Raw genomic sequence first — 15,049 nt, 5'->3', positions numbered from 1 at the left:
AAAAAAACACTTGTGTTGAAAGGTATTGGTTTATTCAGCTGTGTGGACCAAGTAGACAAAGAGCACAAAATTTCTGAAAATTTTTGTGGTCTCAAAGGCTCACCATGCCTAGTTTGGGTTACGGGTGGAGCTTAATTGTTTCATTTCTCATGATGAAATTGTCTGAACTTTTTATGAGCATGATAACATTGTAGATTCTCATAAATGGGGCTCTGCTGTGTGGGGAGCTTATTTTATACAGATAAAATATTTGAGCCCTTATTAAAAAGGACTCAAATATGTTAACTGTATAAAAAAAACACTATTCAGAAACTTTTGAACATAGTAACGAGTGCTATAGGTTTGACTGTTATGACTGGTATTATCTGCATTGACTATAGATACTATATTTGATATTACTATCCAGGTACAAAATGCTGAAAAAAGAGGTGCCATTGGAATGATATTATTTTTGGACCCATCTGAAGTTGCTGTGGAAGGAACTGAGCCAGAAAATGTATATCCTAATAACATATGGATGCCTGAATCAGCTATGCAGAGGGGAACTATATTGAATATCAATGGTGATCCTTTAACTCCTGGTTATCCATCAGTAGGTATGAAGTATTGATGAAATTGGAATACAAGTGTATATTTTAAAATAGCAGTTTATTCTGTCAAACTGTAGCAAAATAAATATTTTGTATTCAGTTATATTGCTTACCCGATTACATATCAGTTTTTTTATCCACAATTTCTTTTCCTTGAACATTGACTTACCGCAATTTAACATTGCTGACATTGATGTCATTTGCCTTGGGGATCTCAAGGTGCATAACTCAAATTGATTTCCTTTTTGCAGTTTACTAAAATACTATCAAATTGATTTCCTTTTTACAGTGTACTAAAATACTAAGGCTGAGGTAGTCTGATGGTGTAACAGAAATTATTTTCTGTTATGTAATTAGATAATCCTAACTACACACCTAGCATACTTGGTCCCCCCCACCCAATAGCAACCCTTCAAAGAATACAACAAATGTCAGCTGCCCTTTCACAGTTGGTCTCAGCCTCCTACTCTTAGCATTATAATGATGATGACAAATGGGATGATATCTGTGATTTCTATTCCTGCTTTCCTTAATTATACCACCATTTTAAATTTTCTTCTCCTAATGTCCTAACACAGGGGTAGCAAACATTTTTAAGGGTGAGTGCCAAATGTGGTTAAATCTTTTAAAAAACTACCCTTGGGTGCCCCTCGGAAGGTGATATTCAAGACATTTCTTGAATAATTAAACAATTTCTTCAGTACGTCTCACTGACTTCAAACAAATCACTGCATGAATACAGCTATTTACTGAATGGTGTGGACCTCACTATGTGTCTGGCAGACAGAACAGGCATGCACAGGTCATGACTCAAGGTAGATTCCTGGAGTGATGTTTCGAAATTTGAAATTTTTTTGGGATGCTCTGAATTCCATGCCCAAAAAATTTGTACACGTGCCATAGGTTCACCACCCCTATCCTAACACTTTCCTCATTTACACCACTGCAGTTATCCTTGTAGGAATGAAATCCCTTAGCCCTCAGTTTAATGAAATCCCTTAGCCCTCAGCTTTAGATATGTTCATATGTCCATTCTTTATCTGAACCTTTAGTTTTCTAACAGCTTTGCCAAGACTATTCAAGATAAGAATAAAACATATCGCAACTGACTTGTATCAGAATCCCTGGCTTCCATTTCTTTTCATAAAGCTTTCAGCAGTTTCATTCAAGTTTACTAATAAATCTTGATTTTAAAAAGTTAGACTAGAAAACTTGCCTGTTAATATTAGTAGTAGTATTAATCAAGCCAAATGATTTTAAATAAAGGAATGCACTGAACATTTTAGAATGCATTCCAAAAAAAAAAAAAGCCCCAATCAGTTATAATTGTCCATTGCTATATTCCTAAAATAGGAATTCCAGGCTGCTGCTCATTCTATTGGAATGAGCAGAAGACTGGAAAACAAGATGCAGGGTATTTCAGAGACTGCTGGGAGTCATTGCAGTACAAGTAAACACATGGGTTGTGTTAGGGTAGCTAAGAATAGGAACAGGTGCATGTATACTTGCGTGTACACCAATGCTAGGAGTTTGGTAAATAAATTTGATGAATTTGAGGTATTACTCAAAACATCAAAGGCAGATACTGTTGGGATATCAGAGACATGATGTCACACAGATATAAGGAATGCAGAACTGGAATTTGGGGAGTACAATGTCTACAGAAAGGATAGACAGGATAGGAAGTGAGGAGGGGGTTATGCTATTAGTTAAGAAATACATAAAATCCAGGGAAGTGAAGCCAGTCGACATTGCTGGACAGTGCAGTGTCGAGTCAGTTTGGTGTGACATAAGTATTGAGAGATCAAAATTGAGAGGAGGAGTGTGCTATAGGCCTAATGACTCTGATGAGTATAATAAGAAACTGTAGAGGGAAATCGAGTGGGCCAGTAAATCAGAGAGTCTTATAATGGGGGATTTTAATTTCCCAGATATTGACTGGAATTTGTGGGTTGGTTACTCACACATTAGCAAGGCTTTTGTGGATTTATTGGATGATTGTTTTCTACATCAGCATGTTCGGGAGGCAACTAGAGGGAGTAATACTCTTGATCTGATTATCACTAGTGATTCATCATGCATTAAGAATCTGCAGATAAAGGAACCACTAGGTGGCAGTGATCACAGTGTGCTGAAGTGGGATTTACTCAAAGAGGTAACTACCATCATGGGTAAAGGGAAGGGTTATTGCTTTCGTAAAGGCGACTACGATGGTCTGAGACAGTATTTAAATTCTATACAGTGGGACCAACTGATGATGTTATAAACAGCAAATTAAAATGGGAAGCATTCAAAGAACTTATCTTGGAAGCTACTAGGCTTTACATACCAACTAAGAAATACTGTTCAAGGTTTAGGCCTAAATGAATGTCAGATGAACTAGGGAGACATATGGCAGAGAAGAAAAATTCATGGGATACATATAAATTAATGGGTGACATGGAAGCCTATGATAGATATAAGCTGGTCTGTAACAAAGTCACAAAGGAGATTAGGCAGGCAAAGGCAGATTATGAGAAATCCTTGGCAAAGGATGCAAAAAAAAACAAAAAAGAGTTATTTACCTATGTAAACTCTAAAAGGAAAGGGATGAATCAGATTGGTCTACTGGATATTGATGGTTCAACAGTTGAGGATCCTGCTCAGGTGGCTAACAAACTAAACGAGTATTTTGCATCTATATTCAAAATCATCTAGCTAACTGCCATCTAGCAGTGAGCTAGATGATTTTGTAATAACTGAGAGGAAAGTGGAGGAGAAATTGTTGAGGATAAACATAAAAAAGGCACCTGGGGCGAATGGGATCTATCCAGTTATATTAAAGGAGGCAGCAGAGGAAGTAAGCAAACCCTTAGCCATAATTATGAGAGCTTCTTTGGACTCAGGGGAGGTATCCATAGACTGGAGATGTGCAAATGTGACCCCAATTCACAAAGGAGGATCAAAGGCTGACACAAGTAATTATAGACCTGTGAGTTTAACTTCTGTTCCAGGAAAATGAATGGAGGCACTGGTTAAAGAAGCACTGCAGGATCGTTTAGACAAGACTTCAGTTATAGCTCGGACACAGCATGGTTTTGTTAAGGGGAAGTCTTGCCTGACCAATTTGATTGGATACTATGATGCAGTCACAAAAGAACTGGATGCAGGGAATAGCTTTGATATTATATACTTGGATCTTAGAAAGGCTTTTGATACTGTTGCACATGGAAGACTGCTACACAAATTGGAGCAGTGTGACAAAGGAGGCAAATTGCTGTTATGGATAAAGGGGTGGTTGAGGGGGAGAAGACAGAGAGTGGTAATCAGTGGACACTGCTCATCATGGACTAATGTTATTAGTGGAGTCCCTCAGGGTTCAGTGTTGGGTCTATTGTTGTTTTCTGTATTTATAAATGATATCGATGAAGGTATATCAAGCTTAATGTCCAAGTTTGCAGACAATACAAAGGTTGGCAGGGTTTTTAAGGACACTACTGATGCTATGCTGCTGCAACAGGATCTGGAAAGGTTGAGCAGATGGGCTGAGAGGTGGCAAATGAAGTTTAACATTGACAAATGTAAAGTACTACATATGGCAAACAGTAACCCCAGAGCAAGTATCAACTCTGTGGTACTGCACTGACAGTGTTAGAAAATGAAAAGGATCTGGGGGTAATTGTGCAGGCAGATATGAAGTTTTCGGAGCAGTGTAGACGGGCTGCAAGAGTAGCTCGTGGTGTCTTGTCAATGATATACAGGAATTTTTCTATCAGGGATAAGGAGGTGATTATTCCCTTGTATAAGGCAATGGTCAGGCCACACCTTGAGTACTGTATATAGGTCTGGAGGCCTCATTTCAAGAAGGACATAGAGCTGCTGGAATGAATACAGAGAAGGGCAACAAGATTAGTGAATGGAACAAAGGGTTGCTCTAACAAAGAAAGGCTTAAGTTTTGCAAATTACACTGTCTGGAGACTAGGCACTGGCGAGGTGATCCGATAGAAGCGTATAAAGCCTTGAATTGGTGAGCATGCTCAATGCCGATGGGATTCTTCCTCTTTCTCAGAACAATCACCTGAGAGGGCATAAATTCAAATTGAGGAAAGACAGATGTAAGATAGATGTGTAGAAATTTGCCTTTAGCCAGCGGGTAGTTGTTTCGTGGAACAGACTTCCATCCCTTGTTGTGGAAGTTAATAGCCTAAATAAATTTATAGCTCAGTTGGACTGGTATTTCTAACAAACGGAGGAAATGGGAGTGGGTTTGTTTTTTGTTTTTTTTTGGCTGATGCTGCATAAGCTTGCTTTCTTGCATCATATGCCTCTACTAATGCTAATACTAACTTACCCTTAATACCATTGTGCTCCACTTTGTACAATAGTCTTTCATGTACAAAAGTTTCAAAACCTTATTGTGAACTAATAAGGTTTTTCCCCTTTATTATTTGCAACTTCCAGAATTATCAGTAATTTTCCACCTCAGCTTAAAACAAATAAAAATCTTGTACACAGAAACAAAAGGAGATGGCAATTTAAAGAAATTTTCTTCTTCAGATCATCAAAACATTTAGTTTTTACTAGAAAATGGGGATTAAATACTGACCAGTATTGGATTAATATCTCACTTATAATCCTTCCATGGATTCATAATCAAGAAATTTGAGATCTGGCTTTCCACTATCAACATAGCACAGACATTGCTACATCACAGCCATATGATATCATTCTTGTATATGTACTCCATACAGAGGTTTCCAAATTTTGCCATGTTCAGTCAATTAAATGAAGTGATATCTTAAGTGATTTCAGTTGACTGCAACCATGATAACTACCTGAGAATAATTGTCCATGATTGTTCAGTTAGCCACTAAAAAAAAAAAAGGCAAAATTTATTCTGCACATTTTCATTTCTAATATGACACCTTCATTATGGCTGTTGGTTGATATTGTCTCTCAATTAGAAAGCAATGAAAATTAATAAAATAATTTAAAGTTAAACTTAAACTATTATAATTAAAGATTTATTTTCATTACACATTTTCAAATCCTAACTTGTGTTTCTAGTAGGGTCTAAAAACATGAGTCAAAATAAAGTCCTGTCCTGTCAATGAATTAGTAAAGGTCTCCTTGTCAATCGCAATTGCAAAAGACTAATGAGATACAAGTGCAGAGACATGTTTTAAATGTCCAAACAGGCTGACATGGTAAAACTTTACCCACATTCTACTCTATGACTTTACTCTAAGCTGTTATGTATATATATATATATGGTAAAAAAAAAAAAAAATATTAGTGCATGTTTACATGTACTGCCCAGGTGATTTGTGTCCTGATATGATCTAGTGAAGTGTCATGAATTCAAATATCTAATACATTCATAGCAGAAGCTATACAACTTTTTGAATAAATTTGGTAAATTGCAGACTTTCTATTGTGAATTCTCAAGACCAAAGCGCATTTTCTTATGGCAGTCAAAAGTCTGCTAGCTCCAAGAAGAATTCAAACAGAATTCATGGACTGCAATCTGCAGTCTGTGAATGCTGGTTGAATTCTTCTTCAAATATATAGTTTTATTTAAGTCAAAGTTAACTACTATTTAACTTTAATTTGAATTTAATTGTATCTCAAGAATCAATTCTTCATCACAACTGCCATATTGTAATCGATAAGAAATAACGCAACGTACATATCTCGAACTGATAGCTTAAGATATAACGCAAAACTATATAGCGTAATATGAAGCAGTGTATTAGGAATCTGTTAGCTTAGTATAGTATTATAAATTAATCAAAAATATTTATTAATCTTATTAAATTCCATTGTTAATTAAACTGTATTTAAATGGAAATCATGACCCAGACTTGAGCTGTGAAGCAGAGATCACAAACTAGCGAGAGTGCTGTGACTCAGGGGAGAAACGAAGTAAGGAAGTGCATCCAATTGATGTTGGAGAACAATGCAATGTTGAGTCTGTTTTGTGTGACATAAGCACTGGGAAAGGAAAAATGAGAGTAGGTGTGTGTTTATAGGCCTAATGAATCTGATGAGTATGATGAGCAATTGTGCAGAGAAGTAGAGTGAGCCAGTAAATCAGAATGTCTTATACTGGGGGATATTAACTTTCCAGATATTGACTGGAACTTGTGGTATGGTCACTCGCGTACTAGCAAGGCTTTTATGGATTTATTGGATGACTGCTTTCAACAGCAGCATGTTTGAGAGGCAACCAGAGGGAGTAATGCTCTTGACTGATTATCAGCAGTGATTATTCATGAATTAAGAATTTGCAGATAAAGGAACCACATGGTGACAGTGATCACAATGTACTGATATGGGAATTACTTAAAGATGTAACTACCATCAAGGCTAAAGGAAAGGGCTTTTGCTTTCGTAAAGGTGACTACAGGGGTCTCAGACAGTTTGTAAATTCTGTACAGTGAGATCAACTGTTGATGTTACCAACTTTGAATTCTAAATGGGAAGCCTTCAAGGTCTTAATCTTGGAGGCTACTAGACATTTCATTCCAACTAAGAAATACTGTTCAAAGTTCAGGCCTAAATGGATGTCAGATGAATTAATGAGGCTGGTGGCAGAGAAGAAAAATGTATGGGATGCATATAAATTATGAGGTGACACAGAAGCCTATGGCAGATATAAGCTGTCTGTAATCAAGTCACAAAGGAGATTAGGCAGGCGAAGGCAGATTACGAGATGTTTGGCAAAGGATGCGAAGAAAAACAGCAAAGAGTTCTTTACTTCTGTAAACTCTAGAAGGAAAGGGATGAATCAGATTGGACCACTTAACATAGATACGTTGACTATTAGCATTAGTAGAGGCATTTGATGCAAGAAAGCAAGCTTATGCAGCATCAGCCAAAAAAAAAAATAAATAAATAAAAAATAACCACTTCCACTTCACCCCTCTGATCGTTCGAAATATCTGTCCAGCTGAGCCTTAAACGTATTCAGGACATCAACTTTCACGACAAGGGATGGAAGTCTGTTCCACCAACCAACCACCCGCTGGCTAAAGGCAAATTTCCTCACGTCTATCTTACATCTGTCTTTCCTCAATTTGAATTTATGCCCTCTCAGGTGATTATTCTGAGCAAGAGGAAAAATCCTATCAGCATTGAGCATGCTCAAACCATTCAAGGCTTTACACACCTCTATCAGATTACCTCGCTGGTGCCTAGTCTCCAGACACTAATTTGCAAAACTTAAGCCTTTCTTCATAAGAGCACCCCTTTGTTCCATTCACTAATCTTGTTGCCCTTCTCTGTACTCATTCCAGCAGCTCTACATCCTTCTTAAAATGAGGCCTCCAGACCTGTATACAGTACTCTAGGTGTGGCCTAACCATTGCCTTATACAAGGGAATAATCAGCTCCTTATCCCTGCTAGAAAAATTCCTATATATCATGGACAATACACCATGAGCTACTCTTGCAGCCCGTCTGCACTGCTCAGAAAACTTCATATCTGCCTGCACAACCACCCCCAGGTCCCTTTCATTCTCTACCACTGTCAGTGTAGTACCACAGAGTTGATATGTTGCTCTGGGGTTGCTGTTTCCCATATGTAGTACTTTACATTTGTCAATGTTAAACTTCATTTGCCACCTCTCAGCCCATCTGCTCAACCTTTCCAGATCCTGTTGCAGTAGCATAGTGTCAGTGACAACCCTGCCAACCTTCGTATCATCTGCAAACTTGGACATTAAGCTTGATATACCATCATCAATATCATTTATAAATACAGAAAACAATAATGGACCCAAAACTGAACCCTAAGGGACTCCACTAATAACATTAGTCCACGATGAACAGTGTCCACTGATTACCACTCTCTGTCTTCTCCCCCTCAACCATCCCTTTATCCATAGCAGCAATTTGCCTCCAATGCCACACTGCTCCAATTTGTGCAGCACTCTTCCATGTGCAACAGTATCAAAAGCCTTTCTAAGATCCAAGTATATAATATCAAAGTTATTCCCTGCATCCAGTTCTTTTGTGACTGCATCATAGTATCCAATCAAATTGGCCAGGCAAGACTTCCCCTTAACAAAACCATGCTGTGTCTGAGCTATAACTGAAGTCTTATCTAGATGATCCTGCAGTGCTTCTTTAACCAGTGCCTCCATGAATTTTCCGGGAACAGAAGTTAAACTAACAGGTCTATAATTACTTGTGTCGCCCTTTGATTCTCCTTTGTGAATTGGGGTCACATTTGCACATCTCCAGTCTATGGGTACCTCCCCTGAGTCCAAGGAAGCTCTCATAATTATGGCTAGGGGTTTGCTTACGTCCTTTGCTGCCTCCTTTAATATAACTGGATAAATCCCATCCACCCCAGGTGCCTTTTTTATGTTTATCCTCAACAATCTCTCCTCCACTTTCCTCTCAGTTATTACAAAATCATCTAGCTCACTGCCAATGTCTACTTTACCTACGTCATTCTCCTTCCTGAATAACTCCTCATGCGTGAATGTAGATGCAAAATACTCGTTTAGATTGTTAGCCACCTGAGCAGGATCCTCAACTGTTGAACCATCAATATCCAGTGGACCAATCTGATTCATCCCTTTCCTTCTGGAGTTTAAATAGGTAAAGAACTCTTTTCTGTTTTTCTTTGCATCCTTTGCGAAAGATTTTTCGTAGTCTGCCTTTGCCTGCCTTAGTCGCCTTTACGAAAACAAAAACCCTTCCCTTTACCTCTGATGGTAGTTACCTCCTTGAGTAAATCCCACTTCAACACACTGTGATCACTGCCACCTAGTGGTTCATTTATCTGCAGATTCTTAATGCATGAAGAATCACTACTGATAATCAGATCAAGAGTATTGCTCCCTCTTGTTGCCTCACGAACATGCTGATGTAGAAAACAATCATCCAATAAATCCACAAAAGCCTGGCTAGTGTGTGAGTGACCAACCCACAAATTCCAGTCAATATCTGGGAAATTAAAATCCCCCATTATAAGACTCTCTGATTTACTGGCCCACTCCATTTCCCTGTACAATATCTTATTATACTCATCAGAGTCATTAGGCCTATAGCACACTTCTACTCTCAATTTTGATTTCCCTATGCTTATGTCACACCAAACTGACTCGACACTGCCCTGTCCATCGATATCGACTGGCTTCACTTCCTTGGATTTTATATGTTTCTTAACTAATAGCATAACCCCTCCCCCCTTCCTATCCTGTCTATCCTTTCTGTAGACGTTGTACTCCCCAAATTCCAGTTCTGCATCCCTTATATCTGTGTGACACCACGTCTCTGATATCCCGACAATATCTGCCTTTGATGTTTTGAGCAATACCTCAAATTCACCAAATTTATTTACTAAACTCCTAGCATTGGTGTACACGCAAGTATGCATGCACCTGTTTCTATTCTTAGCTACCCTAACACAACCCATGTGTTTACTTGTACTGCAATGACTCCCAGCAGTCTCTGAAATATCCTGCAACTTGTTTTTCAGGCTTCTGCTCATTTCAATAGAAGCAGTGCAAGAATCACTTCCACCTCTGCCAGTGGCTACTGTTAATCTATTAGTCCTTGTATCCCCCCCAACTAGCAGTTTTCCGACCCTCCTAACACTGCCTCGACAGCATCAGCAAAAATTCTTGCACCCTTTCTATTTAAGTGTATCCCATCCCTGTAGAAGCAGTCTCTCCTGTTAACAAGTACAGACCAGGCTGAAAAAAATTCTACCCCTAAATTGAGAAAAGACAGTTGTAGAATGGATGTGCAGAAGTTTGCCTTTAGCCAGCGGGCGGTTGCTTGGTGGAACAGACTTCCATCTTTTGTTTTCAAAGTTGATAGCCTCCTTTTTTGCATTGTATGCCTCTACTAATGCTAATAACACTATTTGAAGAATAAGTGTTTTAAACCAAATTGAAATTAAAAAAAAAAAAAAAAAAAATTTTTCTGTACCTCTCAATATGGAGAAATAGATATTTTGGAGATCTGTCAGTTTCTGTGAGATCCTACCAGACCCCAGCGGACAAAAGATGAAAGAATTGATGTACAGAGAACTCAAAAATGAAAAATTATTAAAGTGCCATTCTTGGCATTTTAATAATTCTTCATAGCTGTGCTAATGGTTGGAGAATATTCAAACAGGTGTTAAAAAAAAAAAAAAAATTCAGATCTCTTTCTGGTGAAGTTTTTCAAATTGTCTTTAACAGCCAGGTCTGAACAGCAGTTCCATTGTTATTAACAAAACTTTGCTTAACATTTCTGAATAGGTGGAAATTCTGCTTTCAGTACCTTTCTTGAAGCAATCATAAGTTGACAATCCAAACAGAAATTCACAGACAAAAATTAGGTAAGCTATTGTTTAAAAGCATACTGTACTGTTAAACAATCCTATGGCTGTATTTCAATATAGATTGTGTATATTTGTCACTAAAATGTAATTTCTAGTGCAATGCCAACTTTAAAAACTTCCTGTTTTTCCAAAAAATCTCTTGCTTTCTTCCTGGTTTTTTTTTTGGAAAAAAAAACTTTATTTCAAAAAACCTATTTTTTGCCTCTTTTGGCCAGAAAATCTCCTGCCTACAAACACCTGTCTCCAGCTTTTCAAAGGTCAAAAGTTGTCAGTTATGCTGTCTACAATATACTCTTTCCAGATTATGTGAGATCATAGTATTAGGAATTGCATCCCTATTTTATTCTTCATTTTATCATGAATTATTTATTTTATTAATGAAATAAATCATAAATTAATAATCTTTTAAAGGCATTTTCTATTTCATAGTGGATGCTTATAGATATAATCCAAATGAAGTGGAACTTCCTAAAATCCCAACTCAACCCATTGGTTATGGAGATGCAAAAAAGATCCTTGAGTAAGTGATATGTCATTGTTTTATTTATTTATGGTGTTTTTTTTTTTTTTGGCATGGCAAGATAAATAAATATACAGTCTATTCAAAACAGATATTTCTTAAGCTGGACAGATAAGAGACTACAACTTGGTAATAAATTTATAGTTGTGTTAAGTTTGTAGTGAAACAAAGTGTAATGTTAGATTTTTAGATGTTAGATGTATTTTTTTTTATTGGAGCAGCTTTCTGAAAACGATTTTTTTAAATGGATTCTGCAAGCATAATTTCTTTATTACTCAGATGTCTTCTGCTTGACAAGAGTTGTTTTACCACTTGTGGGAAAGCTTTAAATTTTCTATTCTTGGACAGCCATGCACCTTCTTCAACCAGACATTATTTGCACTGTTTGTCCTGTTCAAATTATGCTCACTGTTTGGTAATATTAAATAGTCTGGAATATTGGTCCAAAAATATTATATTCATTGAAATGTTAGGAATTAGATCTTATACTATTGAATACACTACACTATATATGGAATATGATAATGAAGATGACAAGTGAGAAAGGTTAACTTACATTTAATGACATTTCAGATATTAAAATGGTAGACAATAGAAGGAAATCTTAATTTAACTTTTGGTTATTTGTGTCCTATTTTTAAATTGCAATGTTTTAAGAAATAATAGACTGTGTGAATTGATTTTACCTGATAATTGTTTATGTACTTTCCAAGAGTGTACACAAACACTCTTGGAAAGCCATTCAAAAACTGAAAAATTTTTGTAGTTAAATAAAATTAATGGCAAACTAGAATATTCTAAATGTCGAAATAATCTTAATAAATTACTTAACAAGTATATATAATTAGGACTTTCGACCATAAATATTAGCACTACTCTCAACAGCACCACAAGTACATAAACAATTATCAGTTGAATTCAAAATTTAGGATTGAAGTAGTTGTAGTTAGTTTTAACATTCTGTTTTCTAGTGTATAATTGCTGTGGTTGCTAGATAACAGAGGACTGCTTCCAAGTGCTGGAAGCAGTCCACCCAAGTGTGTGGGTGGATGGGTAGGGAGATACACTGGAGGTAGGTTATTTACTTCCATCTGTTGAAAAGAGACAGATAACGAAGAAAGTTTGATTTAGTAAGGTCAGATCAGAGGCGGATTTAACGGCGGGCGCACCGGGCGCGCGCCCTGGGCCCCGACTTCTGAAGGGCCCCGAAACCCCAACTTTACACTTAACGATATCTTATATAACACGAACCGAATTCGCTTATGCACTATTGGCCTTTGTGTTTACAAGAAATGGCAGTCGGACCGGAATCACCCCAACACGATAGGAATGAAGAGAAGATTCTGAAAATGTATTTATGTTTTTTATATCAGTGAAGGGGAAACACATTTCACCATAATAACGTAAAAACCAACACAATTCCAGTTATCGGTATAATCGCAAATGCAATTAGATCGAGTTTACTACCAGTTTATAACAGATTCCACTAGCAGAAACGCAACTTGTTTTTAATTGTTTAAAAACGGAAATTGTTTTTATTGTTTTATGGTAGTAACCCCTAGAAATGTGCTTTAGTAAAATGTGAGGTGGTAATAGTGTATCTCTGCCTTTATGGTGTGTTGTTTATTCAATTGCTACATGCGCGGAGCTTTGTTTATGTGTATCAAGCGTGCCTCCTCATTTTGTAATAGTGCGAGCGATGAATCTGTTTAAGGACAATGCAATTGTTATACTTCCATGAAATCCTCAAGAGGAGGCAAAGTGTCATTGGAGAGGTTCCTTGTTAATTAAAGTCGCACAAAAAGAAAGAGTCAACAGATAGCAGTGATTCCGTTAGTGACAGTGAAAGTGGTCCTACCATATATCCGATTGCTTTACGTATATTAAATTTAAATATTAAAAATATGAAAAGGTATGTATGTATTTTGTATTAATCATTTTTACAGTATATGAATATTTTCGAGTTTTGGAACAAATCAACTGGGTTTCCATGATTTCTTATGGGAAAATTCGCTTTGATATACGAGTGCTTTGGATTACGAGCACGTTTCCGGAACGAATTATGCTCACAAACCAAGGTACCACTGTATATTGCATATTGTTGAAATTATATTAAGATAAAATTAATTCCTGTTGTTACATCAGCGCCTGGATTTTCGTAGTTTATGAATAATTTTTGAATTTAATTAATCATTAATTTATTGCACTATAACGAAAAATCTTTTCTCTAGTATTCTAATCATTCAGACTATTATGACTTTTCATTGGTAGCCTACCAATGGTAGCTAAAAAAATGAAACGACATCTATCAGGGGCTAAAAAACAGACGCCAGCAAGTTGCCAACCAACAGAAAGGAGCATTGGACAAATTTATAACTGGCGCTGGCCATTCAAGCCATCATAATTCGAGCAACAATGAAGATGAAGAACAAGGAGCTTCCATCATCCAACAAAAGGAGTTAGCTCAAGTTGAAAATCAAGGTATAGAAGAAAGCAACAATGATGAAGAAGATGAAAAACCAGTTAACCGTCAACCAGGTGAAAAACCAGTAGAGAAAAGTATAGAAGAAAGTCCATTAGAAAATATTGAAATGCAAATGGAAAATATTCCATTCGAAGTTACACTAAAAGATATTGCTCTGTGGCCTAACGTTTTATCTAATGAAATGGTCGAATTTCTAATTTCAAATAAACCAAGAAATATAGGTGCTATAACTACACTTAGATTGGTCTATAAACACGGTGATCGCATTTACTACAGAGGCTTGTGTAAAGACCATTTTTACAGAAAAATTTCGAATGGTGAAAAAAGAAGAAAGGACGTGGCTAATTTTTTTCCGAAACATCCAAATCAATTTATTGTTACCCATGCAAAATGTTTTCGGGCTCAAAGTCTAAGTTGACTACAGGGTTCCAAAATTGGAAAAATATTGGAATAACTTTGTCCGAGCATGAAATGTCAAAAGAGCACATCGCTTCAATGTGTACATTATACAAGCGCTCCTCTACGTTAAATCGCGTTGATGTTCAAAATCTGCAAATTACATCGCAAAAAGAAAATTATTGGAGAGAGATTCTGCGAAGAATTGTATCCACAATAAAATTCCTCGCAAGTTTGGGCATTGCTTTTAAAGGCCATAACGAGAGTGCAACATCTTCGAGAAAAGGCAATTATTTGACTAGTTTAGAGTATTTGAGCGAATATGACGATTTTTTAAAGTTGCACTTACAAAAGTATGGAAATCAAGGTAGCGGACATGTAAATTACTTATCGCATCGGACGTGTGATGAACTTTTGCAAATAATTGCCGATTATCTTAGGGCACACATTGTGGAGGAAATGAAATGCGCAAAATATTATAGTATTATTTTAGATTCTACACCCGATGTTGCGCATGTGGATCAACTTACTTTTGTAGTGCGCTATTTATCAGAAACTGGGAATGTTAAAGAAAGATTTTTAAAGTTCTTCCCTAAGAAAGACACGATGCGGAGTATCTAGAAGAGAGTTTTATCTACCTTGCAAAATTTGCCAGTAAATATAAAATATTGCCGTGGACAATCGTACGACAATGCAGAAAATATGTCGGCCAAGTACAATGGTCTGCAAACAA

General features: G+C 36.8%; 1 protein-coding gene across 1 annotated transcript in view; it reads left to right on the top strand.

Moving 5' to 3' along the window:
- The window catches only part of LOC150081967 (N-acetylated-alpha-linked acidic dipeptidase 2-like), a 214,086-nt gene that overhangs the window by 22,244 nt on the left and 176,793 nt on the right, over window positions 1-15,049 (top strand). The window contains exons 5-6 of the mRNA XM_090380384.1: window positions 407-596; window positions 11,345-11,435. Of these exons, the coding sequence (XP_090236510.1) occupies window positions 407-596; window positions 11,345-11,435 (281 nt within the window). The remainder of the gene's footprint in view (window positions 1-406; window positions 597-11,344; window positions 11,436-15,049) is intronic.

The sequence above is a fragment of the Mastigoproctus giganteus genome, chromosome 8 (genome assembly GCF_048544385.1).
Source record: "Mastigoproctus giganteus isolate SK-2022 chromosome 8, ASM4854438v1, whole genome shotgun sequence".
Classification (NCBI taxonomy): Eukaryota; Metazoa; Arthropoda; class Arachnida; order Uropygi; family Thelyphonidae; genus Mastigoproctus; species Mastigoproctus giganteus.
This window is presented reverse-complemented; position numbering and strand designations above follow the sequence as displayed.